At 35.8% G+C, this 19162-nt stretch overlaps 3 protein-coding genes across 21 annotated transcripts; 2 read left to right on the forward strand and 1 right to left on the reverse strand.

The window, feature by feature from the left end:
- Positions 1-1917: 1917 nt before the first annotated feature.
- Positions 1918-6241, forward strand: LOC107906755 (uncharacterized). 6 transcript variants are annotated; one of them, XM_041093289.1, is made up of 8 exons: positions 1918-2525; positions 2626-2907; positions 3295-3403; positions 3965-4010; positions 4592-4677; positions 5120-5178; positions 5504-5627; positions 5989-6241. In XM_041093289.1, exons 1-7 carry the CDS (start codon positions 2449-2451, stop codon positions 5604-5606), a joined length of 762 nt encoding a protein of 253 aa, XP_040949223.1. In that variant the 5' UTR covers positions 1918-2448; the 3' UTR covers positions 5607-5627; positions 5989-6241. The 6 variants fall into 6 exon arrangements, 5 of the variants coding, with proteins under 5 accessions (XP_040949223.1, XP_040949224.1, XP_040949220.1 ...); XM_041093286.1 differs by lacking the exon at positions 4592-4677 and adding an exon at positions 4271-4407 and having other exon boundaries at positions 1955-2531; XM_041093288.1 differs by having other exon boundaries at positions 1965-2531.
- A 410-nt stretch (positions 6242-6651) lies between these two features.
- Positions 6652-13131, reverse strand: LOC107906754 (endonuclease V). Of its 9 annotated transcripts, none has more exons than XR_001686762.2 (9): positions 12935-13131; positions 12581-12845; positions 10651-10713; positions 10509-10548; positions 10366-10430; positions 10125-10241; positions 7955-8079; positions 7337-7407; positions 6652-6792 (listed from the first exon to the last, which is right to left on the reverse strand). XR_001686762.2 is itself a non-coding variant. In XM_016833857.2 (9 exons), exons 1-8 carry the CDS (start codon positions 13003-13005, stop codon positions 7360-7362), a joined length of 798 nt encoding a protein of 265 aa, XP_016689346.1. In that variant the 5' UTR covers positions 13006-13131; the 3' UTR covers positions 6652-6792; positions 7337-7359. The 9 variants fall into 9 exon arrangements, 5 of the variants coding, with proteins under 5 accessions (XP_016689346.1, XP_016689345.1, XP_016689343.1 ...); XR_001686761.2 differs by having other exon boundaries at positions 6652-7192; XR_001686760.2 differs by having other exon boundaries at positions 6652-7198.
- A 233-nt stretch (positions 13132-13364) lies between these two features.
- Positions 13365-18950, forward strand: LOC107906757 (serine/threonine-protein kinase STY13). 6 transcript variants are annotated; one of them, XM_041093281.1, is made up of 4 exons: positions 13405-13634; positions 14044-14199; positions 14527-15542; positions 18264-18950. In XM_041093281.1, the coding sequence occupies exons 3-4, from the start codon at positions 14623-14625 to the stop codon at positions 18601-18603; spliced, it is 1260 nt and encodes a 419-aa protein (XP_040949215.1). In that variant the 5' UTR covers positions 13405-13634; positions 14044-14199; positions 14527-14622; the 3' UTR covers positions 18604-18950. The 6 variants fall into 6 exon arrangements, with proteins under 6 accessions (XP_040949219.1, XP_016689348.2, XP_040949215.1 ...); XM_041093282.1 differs by having other exon boundaries at positions 14532-15542; XM_041093283.1 differs by having other exon boundaries at positions 14044-14173.
- Positions 18951-19162: the final 212 nt, after the last annotated feature.

Genomic DNA, 19162 nt, shown 5'->3' on the forward strand with positions numbered 1-19162 from the left:
ATTCCATTACATTCAACCAAACAATTGATTTGCTATTACGCCTCTATTCCATTACGCCTCTATTCCAATACAGCGAACCAAACGTGCTGTTCAATATTGGCACAGGTCTCTGATCCAATTTGAGATACAAATTTTAATTTTTATCCAAATTGGTCTGTATTTATAAGTCATCAATTTAGATAAATGTATTTTTATTAATAGTATGTATTTGGGGGGTGGAGTTAGGTCGAAGAGGTTGAATTTGGGTTCAAAGATTGAGCCAAGATCCTCAAGTTAATACTTAAATCAATAAATAGTTTATGCACTTTTATACCCGACTTTGAGATCAAGCTGGGACTATAGTGTATTTCAACTTAAAACTTCAAAATTTTCAAAATTCTTACAAAACAGATCTAAAATTTAAAATTTTGATCATTTTTATTTAAAATAAATTTTATCGAATTTTAAAAAAAATTATATATGCAGATACACACCACTTTTACTAATGTCGGTTTGATTTAAAATTATATAGTCTATCAAGAAAAATACTTTTAGTAATGTCGGTTTGATTTAAAATTGAAAAAAATCGAAAATCAAAAATCGAAAATCAAGACAATTTATATAATGCAAGTTAAAAATTATAGCTAATTGAATTGAACTAAATTCTATTTTTATTTGATTTATAAATAATTTTAATTTTTATGATACAAAAATAATTATTTTATATTCAAAATACTGAAAAATAACTTTAAACTAAATATATATAAATTATTGATTATTGTTATTTACTTGAAAAGTTATTATTATTTTTTAGAAATATTCATGAAAAATGATTTTGAAACTTTGTTAAATAATATTAAAAAACTATAAAAGTAAATTTTATTTTGCTAAAATTAGTCTAAAAATTCAAAGTAAAAATTTAATATGAAAAAATCAAGAGTTAAATTATGATGGAGAATTTGAAAAATCCGAATGAAGTGGACCGATATCACTTCAGCCAAGGTGGAAAAAGCCTGATATTAGACTAAAAAACCTTATATTAGACTAAGTCTTGAAGTTTGAATCTTATGAATGGGGAAAATAAATGCTGCAAAGCTTTCTTTAGGAGTTCTACCAACTAGACTTCGGATTGGATCAAATCTAATGTAATTATAGGATATCAAGGTAAAGTGAAAAAAGGATTTAAGTATAGATCTAGCCCTTAAACTATCTTTTTTTCTCACATTAATACTTGATATTCGTTTCATCTCATTTTGGTACTTAAAATATTATTTTGCGTCCATTTTTGCCCCAACAATTTTTGGTGTCCAATAGCAATGGACCAAATGTCGGTTCTTATTAGCAATTTTTTATTTTGAGGTAAATTAGGATGAAAATGATAGTTCATGTATCAAAGTGAGAAACAATTTTTAAGTACTAAAGTGAAAAAATTTGTGTAGAAACTATTGCTTATGTCAAAAATAAATTTGTAGTTAATCACTTACTTTTGTTACATATCTCTTTTTCACTTACGGAATAGCACCAAGTTCGCTACCGGTTAAGATTTAGCTTGCTTAACTAAGAATCATCACCTAGTGTGGCTCTTGTCACTTGCTTATTGCATATTTAACATATTAAACTTTGTTGAAAGTGTATATCTACTTTAAAGTGTTATACTCTCTCAACAATTAAATTATTATCTCAAAATAATAGTTATACTCGATTTTAGCCTCAAGTTTTTACCTGACCAAATAAGTTCATGGAGTTTCTAACGGTTAAGTCCACCAAAAAAACCTCCATCAACCCTTTTGTGTTCTCCTCAAAGAGAAACAAAAACTAAAATTGAGTATACCCACCTAAAAAAAAAATACCTTTTAACACAAATATTTTATCTCCTCCATGATTGACACGTGAATCCCAATTAAATAGTCGCTAGACAAATCCAATCGGCTCTAAGCTTAGAGACTACCCTTATCTCTGAAGCTCCATGGTCAAGCAATTAGTTGAAGGTTATAAATACGCTCTTCCCTTAACAAAAAGGGACAATACCGCAGATCCATGTCAAAACCATTCAATCACCACTTTTTCTTTTTTTTTCTTTTTTTTTTTTACAGTTCTCCGCACGTATGAATCGTAGTTCTTTTCCTATTACCACCCATTGTATTGGCATGTCTCATCATATTCGGTGAACCCTAACCCAAAAGAACAGAAAACCTGGTAGTTGTCAACGTTAATTTTTCATCTTATACGACGAGATGAACACTAATCTTGTTTTTGCTTTCCTAGTAATTGAAACAGCAAATTGTTACCCCCGTGAATGGGTTGGGTCGAGTTGGGCTCTTAAATTCGTTATTTCAATGAATAAGTATAAAAGGTATATGCTCCTCTGAATGGACGTCTCTACTTTCTATAGTCTCAGCGTCTCCACTCTCAGGAGATAAATAATAATAAATAAAAATCATCCATTGGGGTTTGAGGATAGATAATAACATGAAGATAGTAGCAACTGCGAGCAACAATGGATGGAGATGGAGCTTTCTATTTCCACACTTGAGTAGCTGCAGCAGGTTCATGTTGAGATTTCTTCCATATTCTTCTACAAGTAAAGTTAAGTATTTTAATTTAACTACTAATTCCTACCTGAATTTGATCTCTCCATATATGCAGTCTCAGGAAAGCCACTCTTCCACTCCCCATCAAACTCAGGCTACACCCTTTTAAAGCCAACAATAATATCGTGGCTTCCTCTAATGCAAAGCAAGCAAATTTGTTTGCTTCAAGGACCCAAAGGGTTAAGCTTCCGGTTTATGATGACACTTTCAGAGACAAGGGCGATGGCGGCCAACCTTATCATATCAGTCAATTTTTAAGCCACCCATCTGGGATCCAAGCTATACTAAACACTAGAGCCTTAGAAAATTTTGAGCTTCTTGACACCAATGCGTACAGGTCAGTTGCCTTCCCTGCTTTATCTCATAGTGTTACTGCTCACTGCTAGTATTCTTACTGCTTAACTATTATGCCCTATGCTGCAGGCAACACATAGCATATCACTAATCAAATTTCTTTTTTAAGAAACCTTTTTCCGGCTATGCCTCATATTACTGCTCAGCCCTTGGGAAAAGAGAAGCGTGTAATAAACTCCATTCTTGTTGTATTTAGTTTAGTCTATGCCCTTTTTTGCTTTGGCTATCAAGGAACTGTTTTTTTTTTTTAATTGACTTATTCCAAGTTTCTCATTCATTCTAAACCTCTAACCTCAGGGCTTAATTTGATGCCTTTTATCTTCATCTTCTTTATCTCTTGATTATATATATGTTCTTCGATGCTGTTCAGGTGCACACTTCCAAAACTTGCGCTCTTCAACTTTGAAGCAAGTCCTGTACTTGACTTGCGAGTGATCCCCACAAAAGAAGACTGCATTGTTGAGTTATTTTCTTGCAAGGTGAGCTTTGATCCTACATTTTGGATACTGTAAGGTAAAAGTAAGGTGGCGGTAAAATGTTTGCTTACAGTGAGGAGGAAAAATGAAAAGAAAAGGAAATAAATGCAAAGAACTCATTTAGCATTTTCAGAACCTGTCAGCAGAGGTTATATTTTGCAAGTACACTGCTAAGTTCTACTGAAAATTTGATGTCATCCAAAAAATGCATCATCCAGTGATTCCTCTTAGCGTTGAAGCCTCTACAGCAAAAGTGAAGAATGCTCAAAATTTGAACAGATTAGTCTATGAAAATTACACTGTACGGAAAGACATCAGTGCTCTGTCATGCTGATTTCTAGTTGGTCACAACTCAGAAGCATACACATTAATAAGTAACATCAATATCAAAATGCCAATTTTTGCTATTGTGCTTATTAGATGAGAATGACAATGTCTATTTTCACTGAATCCTGAAAATGAAAGATTTTTCAAGTATTAAAAAGAAAATGGTTACTGTTATTCATACTCTGTTTGATGACTGTTGAAAATTGCGTGTATACTTGTTGCTAAAATGGTATGCAGTTCAAGGGTTCAGAAGTTGTGGAACGCCAAAATGACCATTTTTCAGGTACTTATTATGGCATTTGTATACCTCTGAGCTAATATAGGTTTGGTTTTATTTAGAGTGACAGATGTTGTTTAGATGGACTAAAATTCTTGTCACATAGTGCTAAACCTATTGTTTGAAAACCAATCATTTTAAACTTAAAATGTATGCCCTTTTGGATTTTAAAGACTCTGGCTAAACTTTTCATTTGGTCCCTAGCTGCTATCCTCTTATCACCCAATTGGATACAAACTATAGCTACAAGTTTTGTGTTTTGATAGGCAAGATTTTGAAGGTCGTCCCTGACTTGCTATCTGCTTGGTTATGGGTTCAAACCCTTGAAACAGCCTCTATGAACAGGGGAAGGCAGCATACATTAGACCTGCCCCTGTTTATAGCCAAGATCCTTGTGCACTGGGTACGACCTGTTTTTTTGTGTGTGCTTGGATATATTTCATTTGGTTGTATCCTTGATAACAGAATTAAGACGGACGGCCTATGAAGATTTTTCTTTTCAGAATATTTAAGAATGCATGTTGTGCTATATAAAGCGAGTATTTGGTACCATGTTGTAACTATTAATGTTGCTTTGAATTTTGCAGCTACTATGATAAATCATATTACTTGGGACACAAATATGTCTGAACCATTTTTAGAGGTTGATGTGAAGTTGAATCTATGTCTTGAGGTTGTTATCTTATTGGCTTTAAAGATCATGATAGTTACCTGGATATTTAACTTCAATTCTGCCCCGTGACAACATTGTTCTTTTGGGTTGTCCAGAATATCCATCTGTATATGTTTTTGCCTTCCAAAATAATATGAAATTGTTAAGTTTTGCAGTTCCTTTTAGGTTTATTGAATTCCAAAATTTTCAGGCTCCTGGTGCGTTACCTTAATTTGGGAGCCCCTTTGACTAGACAGTTCTGGGTCATATGATTCGATTTATATTTTACTTCTGTAGAATCTTGATTCTAGTCATATTTTTTAGAATGTCAGCATGATAATGTGATTGTATTTCTGTTCTAGTATGTTAACGTGTTTAATTATCTCATCTTTCTAGCTGTTTAAGCAATGATTTTTTATTTTACTTTGACAACATTATGGATGAGGTTGACTTTTGTAAACAGATTTACACGCGACCTTTTATTTTACTGCCAACTTCAGCCGTTGAGGGTCCGGGAAATATGTAAGTATATCTTGTTTAATTGCAGCATACAGATGCTAGGGTTATGTTTATGTATCCTATCCTATCCTTTTGCACATTTATCTTTTGGGGCTTGCAAGATTTAAGGAGCCTCTCTAACTATACTATTATTTCATTACTTTAGTATATTCATTTAGTATATATTGAAGGATAATTTGTATGGTTGATTAAATCGCATTACATAGTGTCTGACACCAACTTAATCCTCTACCTCAAGTACTGTTAATAGTACGGGAGGGGGGATTTTCATTTTCACTCGCTAATTTTTCCATGCATATATTATAAAATGGATTTGTTATTAATACAGAATGATACAAGCTCTACTGGATAGACTTGTTCCTTTGCTTCTTCAGCAGCTAGTGCAAGATTACAGCAACTGGGTTCAACTCCAAAAGCAGCTGATAAATTAGCTTCTTTGTTCATATCAGCTGGTAAGCCTTTCACCGTTAACTGTTTTATTTTCCCTAACTTGTGTTTATTTGTCTCAGTTAAGTCCATGATGATGAACCATATTCTTTTTAATCTGAATCAATGGCAACCAGTTTTAATCTGAGAAAAAAGTAGGGGGAGGGGACTAGCATATTTAGACAAAGTGGCTGGGGCTGGCTATTTAACAAATTAACGATCATATTCGCCAAATGTAGCTGTATTTTGTACTGTCAGATTAAAGTGATGTAATGAAGGATGTTAACCTCTGCTGCTAGTAATAGTATTCGTTTTAATTACCTTAAATAATGATTTTATTTTCTTGGATGTTCTAACCTTGCCTTTGTGTTTAATTACTGATAACAGGCAAACTAGCAAAGGCAAAGCCGAGTAAGGGATAGAACATAGTTAGACCCAGCAAGAAGCTTTCCATATGGGCTTGGGGTGACTCTAAAATTAAAAATAAATAAGATGCTCACATTTGTTGTATTAAAATGATAATTTCTGTATAATAGCTCAACCTAATCTTATGTCGCTGTATTGGTTATTCCTTGTCAATATTTTAACTACCTGTTTGTATGCATTGTTAGGATTGTAATTGAAATGCCCTTTTGCTCAAGTTTGACTCCGCTACCCCTTGAATGAGTCAATTTAGTTTCTTAGTCCATGAAGATGCTGAAAAATTGCTTGTAGATAATTATTACAGTGAAGATTGAAATGGTAAAAAAATCTAAACCATACAAAAAAAGATAAAAAGCACAAGCTCTTTTACACGGTCAGCTTCAACTTCATCAAAGTGATCCTCTCAAGCATTGATAGTGAGAACAAACCAGAAAGGTCTGAACTGAGTGATGCAAAAGTATCACCATCAAGGGCTCAGGCATTCTGTGGTGGGATTGTGATGTATGCTGTGAGTTAAAGTGATTGTTGGCTATACGAGCAGAGTGGCTGCTAACCGACCTGTAATTGATCCTACCACAATGCCTTGCAATAATATATAGTAGAGGGCTGCAGTACAATAATATATAGTTGCAGCAAAATTAAAGACCATTCAAGAATCAAGAGGGTTATACATAGTCTTCTGTAGTTGGAATCATGATCCAAAACCTGGTAACAGTGGATCAAGGACTGGAAAAGCCAACAACTCTTTCAGAGAATTCTACAATTTAACTGCAAAAGGACCCGCATCAAATTAATAAGAATCTTGCAAATGCAAACCGACATGGCATCTCTGTATTCCTGGGCTAGCACGTCTAAGTACAAGCTAAGCTTTCTCTAGTTAAATTCGTTTGATTGATGGATCATTCAATGCCTTTGGACTTTTTGCTATACAAACAACATGAGAACATTCAGGAAAGGAAACACAAGCCATCATTGCCAACTGTTGCTGTCAGCCCCCCCAAAACTCAAGTATGCTATTAGCTGTCACGGGACGGCAACTACTTACATAAGAAGTCAATAGTGTGACAGTGTCTTCATTCTTGATACCTGAAACTGCTCTGAAAATCTAACAAATGCCGATAGTACTGCAGAGTAATCATCACTCATGCTCAACGTACTGCCACCAGTACTGATCCTAGATGCTTTCCACATTAGCTAATTGCTTTTAAGAACAAATCTTAACATCTATATAAGAAAAAGCTGCACAATCTTTAACTTAACTTGCAGGTTCACATAACCGAGCAAGGAGAAAAAAGTTTACAAAATAACCTACCATTTAGCAATTGCATCACTCGATCATTTCATTTTGAGCTTTCGAAGATGCTCTCTGGATCTTATATCAGCCTACATATACAAATGCAAGTCTAGGCTTGAGTATTTCATACCACAGTAACAATCAAATACAAGATGCTCAAAGGTTCATGTTTCTTATTTCCGAATAATTGATCTCACTGACAAGCAAAATTATATCACAATAAGGAAAGGAGTTACTATTGCATGGTTATTTTGAAACCCTGAATCAGTAAGGGTGCATTCCAAATTATGCTTTGGATTTCACCCCTCGAGGAATCTCAAGTGGTTTCTACCTTAGACAATCCCTCTAATTCACCTCTTAGATGTACATAAAAAGTCAGTTTCTTTTCAGGTGTTATTTCTCTAAAACCTAGCAATATGTAGCTCTACAAACATCAGACCAAAGCAACAAAGCCTTTAACAATTGTTAAGACCAGGGAACTTCCATATTCTCATTTAGAACAAGAACAATCAATGATACAAGAAATAAATAAATAAAAGCTAAAAGATTAAGCACTTCAAAGAATTGGGTGCATGCTAATTTGCTGAAGAACAAATTCATAATTTTACCAGAAAGCACCAAACTGAGATTACCTGCCTGATAGGTTCTGGCACACGAAATTTGCAGGTCATGTTTACAATCTCAATGGCAGTTTCAAGTGATACTCTATGACCAACTGAAACAAATACAGGCTTCAGTGAACCTTGCTCTGATCTCATTGCCTATTGAAAAAGACAAAGTACAGTGAAGATTTGGGACTATAAAGCCGAGATAACTTCTGTACATCCATTTTTGAATCCTCAACTCTATGAACTAATGAAAATGAAAAATAAAAACAAGTGACTTAGCATTGCAACATGTTGATATCTTATACTACTTTAACATTCAACAGGTTAAAGAAAAAAATTTACAGATATCTTTAATACGCTGAGCTTCTCAAAGTTGCATAAGAATGACGGACTCCAGCATTAAATAAATCAACACCTACATGCTAGTAGATTCGTTAGATAGTACATGAAAAGAAATGAAACTCTCAAGGTATGGTAAATGCATGATTACGGCTTATGCCTACTTCACTTTGAAGCATAAGCAGCAAGCCAGTGAGTTTGCCAGAAAAATATTTGATCTGCCACAATTTGTTGTGGCAAATTAAGCTCTTTTCAACACTTAATGAGCTCAGATTCAAGTGATTTGTTAGCTTTTTATTCAGTTTATAGATTTAGTAATTTTATCTTTGAATTCAATAAAATGAGCATCTTAGTGTGTTTTATGACCTGTTAGGCCAATCTGAGTCTAAAGAAGGACTAATGTGTTGGTTGAGTGTGCAGGACAACATTTTAAGCCAAGAAGTCAGCGAACCCCCCTGGATGTCGCAACATTAAGTGAGGATGTCGCGGCAACAGACTTCGAAGCTCAAAGGGAGCATTAAGGCATCGATGTCGCGACAACAACTCTTCAATGTCACGACAACCAACTTTGAACCAAGAAGTGTTACATTCGAAGTCCAAATGTCGCGACAACCACCCTTTGATGTCGTAACACCAGTTCAACGAGGCCCAATTATCCACAGAGGGTGTTTTTCGTCCACACAACCTTAATCAACATAATTAGCAGTCTGTAATTGACCTAATTCGGTCATCTAACAATACTACTATAAATATTAGTGCTTAGGACTTAAATAGGGGAGCTTCTTTGATTATTGAAATTTCTTGTTCTTAGATTTAGGGGTTTTATTTCAGATTTTCTGTTCAAACAATTTCGATTTCAATTCAAGTTTAGTTTTCAGTTCTTTTTGCAATTCTACTTGATCATTTTCATTTCTGCTCCAATCGCATTACAATCAACATCTATTTACGGGTTTCTCAGATCAATTTTCAACACACAACTTAGGATCTAGATTTCTCTTCTCCCTTCTCTTGTTTTTACATTTATTTTGAATGCTGAAAATTCGATTAGGGAAAATTGCATCTAGAATAGCCATGAACTAAGGACCCTAGAAAGATTGACAAGCGGAAGTGGGAGTGATTGACTAAGGGTTTAAGGTTATTCCGAATTAGTTGACATAGGTTAAACGAAATTAAACCCTAGGATTGACGACCCTAGAAGTAACTTAGGTAGATGAGATCGAAAAGATAGTCTACCGAGCACCACTTAATCTATCCCGATTTAAGCTATCAGGTCGAAAGATAAGTAGGTTAAATCAATCAATTAACTTAGTTACAAGCCGAAAGGTATTAACTAGGTTAATTGTTAACTAATTTGTTAAAACCTGAATCTGAAGGTGATCATGAATACAAATGCGAGTTAATCTTCTGCTTGCTCAAATTGATTGAGGATTCAATTGCTTATTTTAGTTTTGATTTTTATGTTCTTTTCTATATCTTTTTATTATTTGCTTTTTGTACTATAATTAGTACGTGATTACTATTTAGACTTAGCATTGTGTGAATTGCAATTTAGTTTAGACAAACCTCCCTTAGGTATGATCCTCGGAATATTTCAAAGAAAAAAGAAGCATGGGTTTGCATTCTGCTCTTTTGAGTCAAATTACAATGCCCATGTTGAAAAAGAAAGTGCTCTTTAACAAAAGGGTGGTAGTTTCATGGTGGCTTAAGTTATTGCATAAAGCCACAGCATTTTAGGATTGGTTGAATAAAAGTGCTTTCATTGCAAGAACGTGATTTATTTTTTAATAAAAGTACTACATATCTGCTTATGCTATGACTAGGAAGAATAAGAAAAACACAAACCCTGCTCAACTTCTTACCACACCCCAGATGAATCCTGAGTTGCCTCTTAAAGTAATAATGCCCTTGGCTTTGTTTTCTTCAGCTTCGAGAAGTTTTCTTACCCCAGATTGAGTAAGACCATCAACATGATGCAGCTGAAAAAGATATAAATATATTGGCCATGACCAAATATACATTTATATATTGTATGTATGTTTGTTCATTAAAATGACTAATAATATGTAATGGTGCATAGAATAGTAGTTGATGTAAACTTACGTTCTTTCCAACACCAATGGTTGGAATATTAGCAATAACACCTAGATGAGAGGCCAAACCAAAACCTGGCCAAGGAAAAACCTCAAAATACAGAGAAGGAGACAATTGATAAGGGCATTTAATAGAGTAAAAGACTGACTTGCCTCGAGGGTGAAGTAATCCATTACCATCCACCATAAGTACCTGTTAAACGCATGCAGGAATTAGATGACACTAAGGAGAAGATGAACAATAATAAATAATGACAAAACTAATAACTTTAAATTGAAAAACGGAGGAGAGGACCTGTGGGTAGAAAGGACTAGCATCTTTTTTCATCTTCGCCAAGAGATGTAAAAGAATGGGAGCCTTGAAAAAAGAGAGTTAAATTGGTTTAGTTAAATAGTTGATAGAATGATGGAAGACTTGGTAAGGAGTCACATGACCAGAGAACCAGGGAGGAACATGCCCCCAAGAAATTTTCAAATATAGATATTATATGTGTGATGTGGGTGTAGATACAATAGGGATATTTTTAGATGTATTATCCAAAATAAACAAATAACCTTTCAGAATATATTTATTTCCAATTTTCATTTGAAACTTTGTTCTCCGAATATACATATATCAGAATCTGGAAAAGTAGAGAAATAAACAAATGAGTACGAACACTGAGAAAGTAACCAACAAGCATGCTACAAAACAGTTACGCCAAGATAACCAAGGATGATTCAAAAATGAAATTGGGTAATTTAATATTTGATAAAAACATTTATTCCGAACTCAGATTTCCAGATAATAAAGCTATGCAAAATTTCACAAATTGTTGGTCTCTTGTCACATACTATTATAAGAAAGCAACACTTAACCCTAGTGGCATATGTCAGAAGAAAATCCACAAAACCCATTTGCAGAGGGTCAAAAGTATATTACATAAAAACTGGTTCATTGCATCATCAAGAACAAAAAGCACTATTCTAAATGGGTGCACAGTTTGAAATCAATTTCTATCACTAAGTACATATCTACATGGCTAATATGTAACCCCATTAACAAGGTTAGAGCATAGTCATGCAAGGGGACATAAAAAAAAAGAGACATTTTTTTGGATTTCCCAGCTAATGCCAGAAGTAGAAGTCAAGCAATTAAAAAGCACATTTGGTACAAAGCTTTTGATACACTAGAGCGGGAGTTCATCATCCAAGAGACCAATGTTCCTGGTTTCTCTGAAATGTTTATTAGTAGATAAGAAAATGCCTCAGTGCACCCAGGTTCTCTATAACAGTTAATGGACGGCTTGTAGGATAGCTAGACAAGGTGATCCAGTCTCCCCATATTTGTTTTCCATAGCTATGGATGTGCTATCCTGCCTTTTCAAGCAACTGTGTATGGGGTTATTCCATATCATCTTAAGTCCAAGAAAATGAGGCTCATGTACTTGTGCTTCATTGATGAGCTGTTAAGCTTCACCAAAGGGAAGAGTGAATTTGTTGGAGCCATAACCAACATACTGAGTTTTCTATGTGAGTTCACCTTTGTAGCTCAATTGTTCCAAAAGTGAGATCTATAGTTCAGGGATAAGTGATGAGATGTTGTTGGACATAGCTGCAAAGATAGGTTCAAGCTCGGAACACTGCCTGTCACAAACCTGGGAGTACCTCTGATCACCAAGAAACTAGGGGACGGATTGTAACCCTCTGGTGAAAAAAATCACACAAAGAATCAAGAGCTGAGCAATCAAACAGCTATCCTTTGCAGGTCATCTGCAGCATATTCCGTCTGCTCTTTTCAGTATCCAAATTTTGGAGTAGAAACCAATTACTACCAAACAAAGTCACAACTATGCAATACCTTCCTGTGGAAAGAAATCGAAGGATGTGCAAAAGGGGGCAGAGTTAGTTGGTATGCTAAGGCAGAGGGCGGTTTGGGATTTAAAGACTTGTCTAGTTAATGAGGAATCTATGGATGGTGCTCATTCAAGCTGGGCCACTTTGAGTTGCTTGGATCGAAGCATATGTCTAGAAAGGCAGGAATGTCATGTAACTGCCTTATTTACAGAGGTACAGCTGGAGCCGGAATAAGCTATTGAAACATAAAGCAGCAACTGTTTGGAATGAGTTGAGATACAAAGACAAGGTGGACCGGTGTGGACTCACTTTCAAATTCCCAGACACTCATTTTCTTTTACACTGTCACTGGACTCTGTAAAAGTTAAGATAAAAGAAAAAGAGGTTACCTCACGGAAGGCAAGGAAGCCCGGGACATAAGGAATGTCAAGGCTGAGGCAAGTGTACTCTTGATAGACGAGGCGTAGATCATGAAGTAGGTCCAACACCACCAAGCTCCCACATGCCATAGATGGTTCTTCCTTGGAGAAGCTGACGTCTACGCCTCCAACATACTTGAGCTGTTGCTGCTGTGGCTCCGACTCCGACGGTGAGGCTAATCTCCACGGGAAATCATCCACCGTAATCACTCTTTTCTTGAGCGTATCTTGAATCCTGTCATTTCAATCACACCTATATTTTACATTCTAAAAAACAACAAACCCTGATCCAATCAATACATTTACAAATTACAAAGAACATACTCCGCCCATTTGCCCAATTCAGCCGGAGATGAACCTTTTTGCGCTTCCTCTTTCTCATTTATCCCTTCCATTTTCCACTTCCACTTCAACTATTCAATACTTGCGATTCGGATCGGATCTAACTCAACTTCCTAATATGTTCCACTTTCTTTTTCTTCTCTTTATTGATCTAAGGAATTTCTTCCTCTGCTTTAAGTTATCACGCCCCAAAAATCGCTTCTAGATTTTCTTTTTTAAAACAAAAATCGTGAAAAAGAAGTACTGGAGGATGGATTAAAAAAAGAGCGAAGGAACTACACGCGCTTTATTACAGGATAGAGTCCTCGAAAAAGCCAGCAAAGCAAGGATTTTACCGACACGTGTATTGTAAGCGAGTGGAAAAGAAGGGAGAATAGTGACGACTGGTGTTGGGTCTGGTCACAATAAAAATGAGGCTTTGAAAGTAATCGAGAAGCGTATACCGCTCCTCCCGTCCTCCTCCCCTTCTTCTTCTTCTCGTCGTTGTTGTTGTTTCGATTTTTGGTCCTTTCTTCGTCTTCAACTTTTTTACCCCTTTTTTTGTTTGCTAAATCTTTTGCTCGTCTTCTTCGTCTTGTTCTTCTTGTTTGCAGGAGGCTTTAAATGAATTTGTAAAATTAAAGCATCTCGATCAGTCGTTTTCTAAATTTCCGTCTACTCTTTTTTTAGTAATATATTTCAGGTATGCATTTTATTTATCTCATCTGAATCCGCTCTCTTTATCACTTGTCTTGCTCGAGTTTTTTTGCTGTTTTTCTGCAATTTTCCGTGTTTTATTTGATTTTGAGCATCTTTTCACTATCTGATCTATGCCTCAAGTTGGTTGCCGTGTGATGGAATATGTTATTCTTTCTAATAATTTGGTTTTCTAATAAAAATGAAAATTTTGGGCTGGGAAGGATGTTGAACTTGAATATAAAATTTTAGAATTTTGAGTTTTTATTTTTGTCCGGTTGGTCTAAATTTCATTCTGTATGGTTTCTATAAGGACATAAGGGTCTAGGGCTTTTTCTTCTTTTGTTAGATTATTGTTTTTAGCATGCCCAGAACTTTTATCTAATATAACCAGTGCTCTTGCATTTCAATCTCAGTTATCGCTGGTACTTTGAGGGGTGACTGTTTCTTGAATGGTTATTCTGGCTACGAGCTTCGATTCAGCTTAAGCAATCTGGGATCCCAGTAATTGCATGTCTAGGGTTTGCTAGCAGCTCGAATTCGAAGGTGTTTCATTTTCCGTAACCAAATAGGTTTGCTTTATTTCTTCATTCGATTATACTAAAACCAAAATTAAGAACAATCATTTCAAAAGTATCTCCTTTCTCAAATAATTTGAATTAAAACAAACCAAAAACAGAAAAATTTACGGACCCGGGTGTCTGATGATAACGGGACACTCTTTCCCGATGTATCTTCTCCCTGTAATATTTCTTATCCTCTTAAATCTCCAAACTTTCACTTACGTCCCTTTTCTTGCAAGTGGACGCTTTTGTCTGGCACTTTTCGTAAAACTCAATCATTGCTCGTCCATAATCTTTAGATGGTAACTCACAAGCTTTCATTTTTTGTTGGTTTAGGGCAGATCGTGTAGAGATTGTGCCATCAAATGAGTGTCAAGAGTTTGGGCTAAGGAAATCTTCTTATCCTGCTTTTTATCATTTGCGGTTTCATTCATGATTGGGAAAATGGTCGAGGGTCCTAAATTTACTGGACTTATGGGAGGAACTGACAACAACGATAACAATTACTATGATTTTACTCAAGGGTTTTACCAAAAGCTTGGAGAGGGTACTAACATGTCTATTGACAGTTTACAGACAAATAATGCTGGTGGGTCTGTGTCCATGTCTGTTGAAAACAGCAGCGTTGGTTCTAATGATTCTCTAACTCACATTTTAAGCCATCCTGGTCTGAAGCCTGTGAACCGCCACAATTACTCTGTCTCTGTGGGGCAGAGCGTGATTCGTCCTGGTAAAGTTGGCCACGCACTTAATGATGATGCATTAGCACAAGCATTGATGGATAATAGGTACCCAACTGAGGGATTGCCGAATTATGATGAGTGGACTATTGATTTAAGGAAACTTAACATGGGTTCAGCTTTTGCTCAAGGAGCCTTTGGCAAGTTATACAAAGGTACATATAATGGTGAGGATGTTGCGATTAAGATATTAGAAAGGCCAGAGAATAGCCCCGAGAAGGCACAAGTTATGGAACAGCAGTTTCAGCAGGAAGTTATGATGCTTGCAACACTGAAGCATCCAAATATTGTGCGATTTATTGGGGCTTGTCGCAAACCAATGGTTTGGTGCATTGTGACAGAGTATGCAAAGGGTGGCTCAGTTCGACAGTTTCTAACAAGGAGGCAGAATCGTGCTGTGCCGTTGAAATTGGCAGTTAAGCAGGCATTGGATGTTGCAAGAGGGATGGCCTATGTGCATGGGCTTGGGTTTATTCACAGGGATTTGAAGTCGGATAATCTTCTAATAGCTGCTGATAGATCAATAAAGATTGCAGATTTTGGAGTTGCACGTATTGAGGTGCAGACTGAGGGCATGACTCCAGAGACTGGGACATACCGTTGGATGGCTCCGTAAGTCTTTTGGCCCTATATGTTACAGTTTCTTCCCCTGTTACGATATGACATTTGCATCTTTTTGTTAAATAAAATGATGGAACTTTTCGTCTTTGTTAGATGATTTTCTCTAATCTGCATGAGCTCTATGGATATTTTTTTTTCTTTTTCTAAGAAAACCCTTAAGGTTGGGCATTCTTTTTGCATTTATTTTGCACTCCTTTGTTTAATTAACTTTTAAAGATTGCAGATTATCTATGATATTCTTCTGTTGTGAATTATGTTAAGAGAGCGAGTCTTTGGAGCTTGTAATTATATATATTCTATGAGTTTGCTGCTTGAAATCATCAACAAGGATAGTTTCTTTTACATCTTTATTGGAATTGTGAATTTGATTATGAAGTTCTTAACTTCATTATGCCGACTAGCAGCTTCCTTCTAATAGCTGATGCTTTTGTTTGATAACTTGAAGGTACTGTCTTCGAGAATATGATTTTATTTATAAATAGTTTGAGCTCTCTTTCTTTTTGGTTTGAATATTTAATGTTTAAACAATTTCAGATTCTTAAAAATTTGAAATTGTTATTGGTTATTGTGAGGAAAGTTTGAGTAGATTATTGGGAAAGTACATGTATTACCTTAGAAGATAGGATTTCTGAGGTCTCTCTCTAACATAGGTGTGAATGTTTGGCATCTAGATGTGTTGCAGTTTAAAGTGAATTAGGCTTCTTCTCAAGTAAAATAAAGAAGATGGAACAACGATTAAGTGGATACTTGATGGATAACTTACTTATTAGGCATTCATTCATTCATTTCTTTATGTCCTAAATTAATTTCTAAGAGTGAGCATTCTTATGAAATTTTAAACAGTTCAGTAGCAAGACAGAGATTATGACTAGCTTATTTTCATCTGCTGCCACTATTTGCAGTGCATCTTGTTTCTCCATATTTTGGGATTCTTGTTTCGTTCCATATAAGATGGCTGAGAGAACAGGTCTTCTACCTTTAGATCTCAGCGCAATTTGGAAGTATTGAAAGATTTTCCTTAGAATCTAAATCTAGTATTCTTCCACCCGGTATACATGTACTTTCTGTTTGATGTATTTAAAGTGATCCTTCGTTTTATATCGGTTTATACCTCACGGGCTCATTGTTGTGTGCTATCGTGCACTGCCATTAGTTTGTTTCTAATTTAATAAATCATGTAACTTTTATTTGAGAGTTGTGAGCAAGGGTTCCCGATGGCTCAATGACTAATTTTTGCAGCAGCACAGCAATAGAGGAGTTGCAAAGGCTACCCTGGAGATTATTTGGAATTTATGCCTTACGTTTGCAACATTCTATTGTACAGCACTGAGGTTGGACTGGCCAGCATTGCTTATGATTTGTCTCTTTGAATGTAAATGGTAGTATTCTAAAGAGGCTAATTGCCAAGCATGGGAATCTACCTTCACATGGTTACTGGTTCTGTTGTGTCATGTTGAAGCAAGGGAGTAGGACAAATAAAGTGAATCGATGTATTTAATAATGGCCTAATAAGAGTTGAAACAAGGAATGATTTAATGCCCTTAGTAATGGCTTATTCTGGAGTTTGCTCAAATAGGGAGATTGGATGCAAGTATGCTTTACCAAGAAATGTCCTAGCTTTAAACTGAACGAGGTCTCTTACCTTATATTTGAATGGAGCATTTGACGGTTTCTACTGCATTTCAAAATGAGACAGCAAACTGTGAATGTGCTCTGTTTGGTCAGCTATCCATAAATTGGAATATTATCTGTGGGACAGCAACTGATTGCTTCAAAAATATGCTGGAAACCAAGCTTGAAGCATGACCAGATACATATTTGAGTAGATGAGGAATAAAAAGGTGGCAACCACCCTAGTTGTTTACTGGGACAAAATGTAAATCACTAGAAGGATAGAAGTGAGGAGGAGGAAAGGCAAGTGAAAATATAAAATTAGGTCTTGTTGGTCTTGCTAGAAGTTGGAGAAGACATCAATGGCCCTGGAATGAAGAGAGCACTGACCAAAAATAAGTTTTGCTGACAAAGCTTGAGTATATAAGAATTTCTCTTGTGTTTCCTCTGATTTAGTATCTTGGTTTTTAGTTGAAGTAACGCCTTTCTTGACTTTGTTTTGAAGTAGGTATTTGGATCTCTAAGATTCTGTGATGTAAAGTTGAGATGTGTATGCATTAGTTGATATAACCATATCTGATGAGGCAGAATGCCATGTCAGTTATTTCTATCATATATAAACATTTTATGCTGTGTCGTTATCCATGAATAGTTAACTAACGTTGCTGCTTGAGGAGCAGACGTGATACACTCGAGTATATTTAATACCCTATGTAATTGATAAGTTCTGTACTTTTAAATCCTCTTTCTTGTGTTATTGACTTAATATCCACTGCTAAATTATTCCCCACAGAGAGAAAATAGTCAAGTAACATTGGATCACTTCATCATGTTACTCTAGTTGCCATGTTACTTGGATTTGTCCTAGGCAATTGCTCTCCTATTTCAAATGGAGTACTGGAAACTGGTTTGCGTCTTATATATCAATGATAACTGTGTTAACGGTGTTTGTTGATGCATTTGTTTTGACATTTAGTTTATCATCAGTTTTCCCTGAATTGGTATCTGATTTGCATCTGTAAGTATTTTATTCATTTTTGTTCTTTATTTATATTAATAATACTATTGGTTATGATTCTGTGCTTGTCTTGGCTCTTGCAGAGAGATGATACAGCATAGACCCTACACGCAAAAAGTAGACGTGTATAGTTTTGGAATAGTCCTTTGGGAGCTCATCACTGGCTTGCTTCCTTTCCAGAACATGACTGCAGTTCAGGCAGCATTTGCTGTGGTGAACAAGGGTGTAAGGCCAGTTATTCCAAACGATTGCCTCCCTGTGCTGCGTGAAATCATGACACGTTGCTGGGACATAAACCCAGAAGTTCGTCCTCCCTTCACTGACATTGTGAAGATGCTTGAGATTGCTGAAACGGATATACTGACAACCGTGCGTAAAGCCCGGTTCAGGTGTTGCATGACTCAACCAATGACAATTGACTGATCCAGAATGGAAGAGTGGAGAACAGACGACAATAAACGGAAAGATGCAAGGGAAGCAGTAAGAAATTAAATATAATTCATGTATGTATCAGTATTTTACATTTATTTATTTTTCACCCTTTACGTAATATTTTCCAGATAGAAGGTAACTACTGGGTTCAGAATGCTGGATTTTGGTGTGAACTTGTACTTGGACTAGTGGTGATGGTAGTTGTAGAAGTAAGGGGACCATTGATGTGGTTTCCTTATGTATCTATATTTATATATGTGGGACTGCCATATCTCTTACTCTTGATTGTTTAAATGCAGGTTCACAATTGGATGAACCTGTTCTGTTTTTCTTTTTCATTTTTTTGTGCGTGGTAGTTGTATTTGGGGTGTGTTTTGGCGGCACATACTTACATACATACATACGCTTGCATCTCAAACAATAACGAATACGTTACATTCCATTACATGTTGACCTATTATTTTCTTTATGCAAAACCGGGAAGGTTCTCAACGTTGAGTACGCGAGTTGTAGTAAACGGACAGCTGTAACTATGAACTGGTGTTTAATC

The sequence above is a fragment of the Gossypium hirsutum genome, chromosome D05 (assembly GCF_007990345.1).
Source record: "Gossypium hirsutum isolate 1008001.06 chromosome D05, Gossypium_hirsutum_v2.1, whole genome shotgun sequence".
NCBI lineage: Eukaryota > Viridiplantae > Streptophyta > Magnoliopsida > Malvales > Malvaceae > Gossypium > Gossypium hirsutum.

What these genes read in the sequence shown, in the direction of transcription:
- LOC107906755 (XM_041093286.1), top strand. Translation starts at nt 2,449, where the DNA reads ATGAAGATAGTAGCAACTGCGAGCAACAATGGATGGAGATGGAGCTTT. An exon ending in AGTAGCTGCAGCAGGTTCAT is followed by an intron (nt 2,532 to 2,625) that starts GTTGAGATTTCT and finishes CCATATATGCAG; the next exon opens with TCTCAGGAAAGCCACTCTTC. An exon ending in CTTGACACCAATGCGTACAG is followed by an intron (nt 2,908 to 3,294) that starts GTCAGTTGCCTT and finishes GATGCTGTTCAG; the next exon opens with GTGCACACTTCCAAAACTTG.
- LOC107906754 (XM_016833857.2), bottom strand. Translation starts at nt 13,005, where the DNA reads ATGGAAGGGATAAATGAGAAAGAGGAAGCGCAAAAAGGTTCATCTCCG. An exon ending in CAGGATTCATCTGGGGTGTG is followed by an intron (nt 8,080 to 10,124) that starts GTAAGAAGTTGA and finishes CTTTTTCAATAG; the next exon opens with GCAATGAGATCAGAGCAAGG. An exon ending in TGCCAGAACCTATCAGGCAG is followed by an intron (nt 7,408 to 7,950) that starts GTAATCTCAGTT and finishes TTGTATATGTAG; the next exon opens with GCTGATATAAGATCCAGAGA.
- LOC107906757 (XM_041093285.1), top strand. Translation starts at nt 14,623, where the DNA reads ATGATTGGGAAAATGGTCGAGGGTCCTAAATTTACTGGACTTATGGGA. An exon ending in ACATACCGTTGGATGGCTCC is followed by an intron (nt 15,543 to 18,263) that starts GTAAGTCTTTTG and finishes TGGCTCTTGCAG; the next exon opens with AGAGATGATACAGCATAGAC.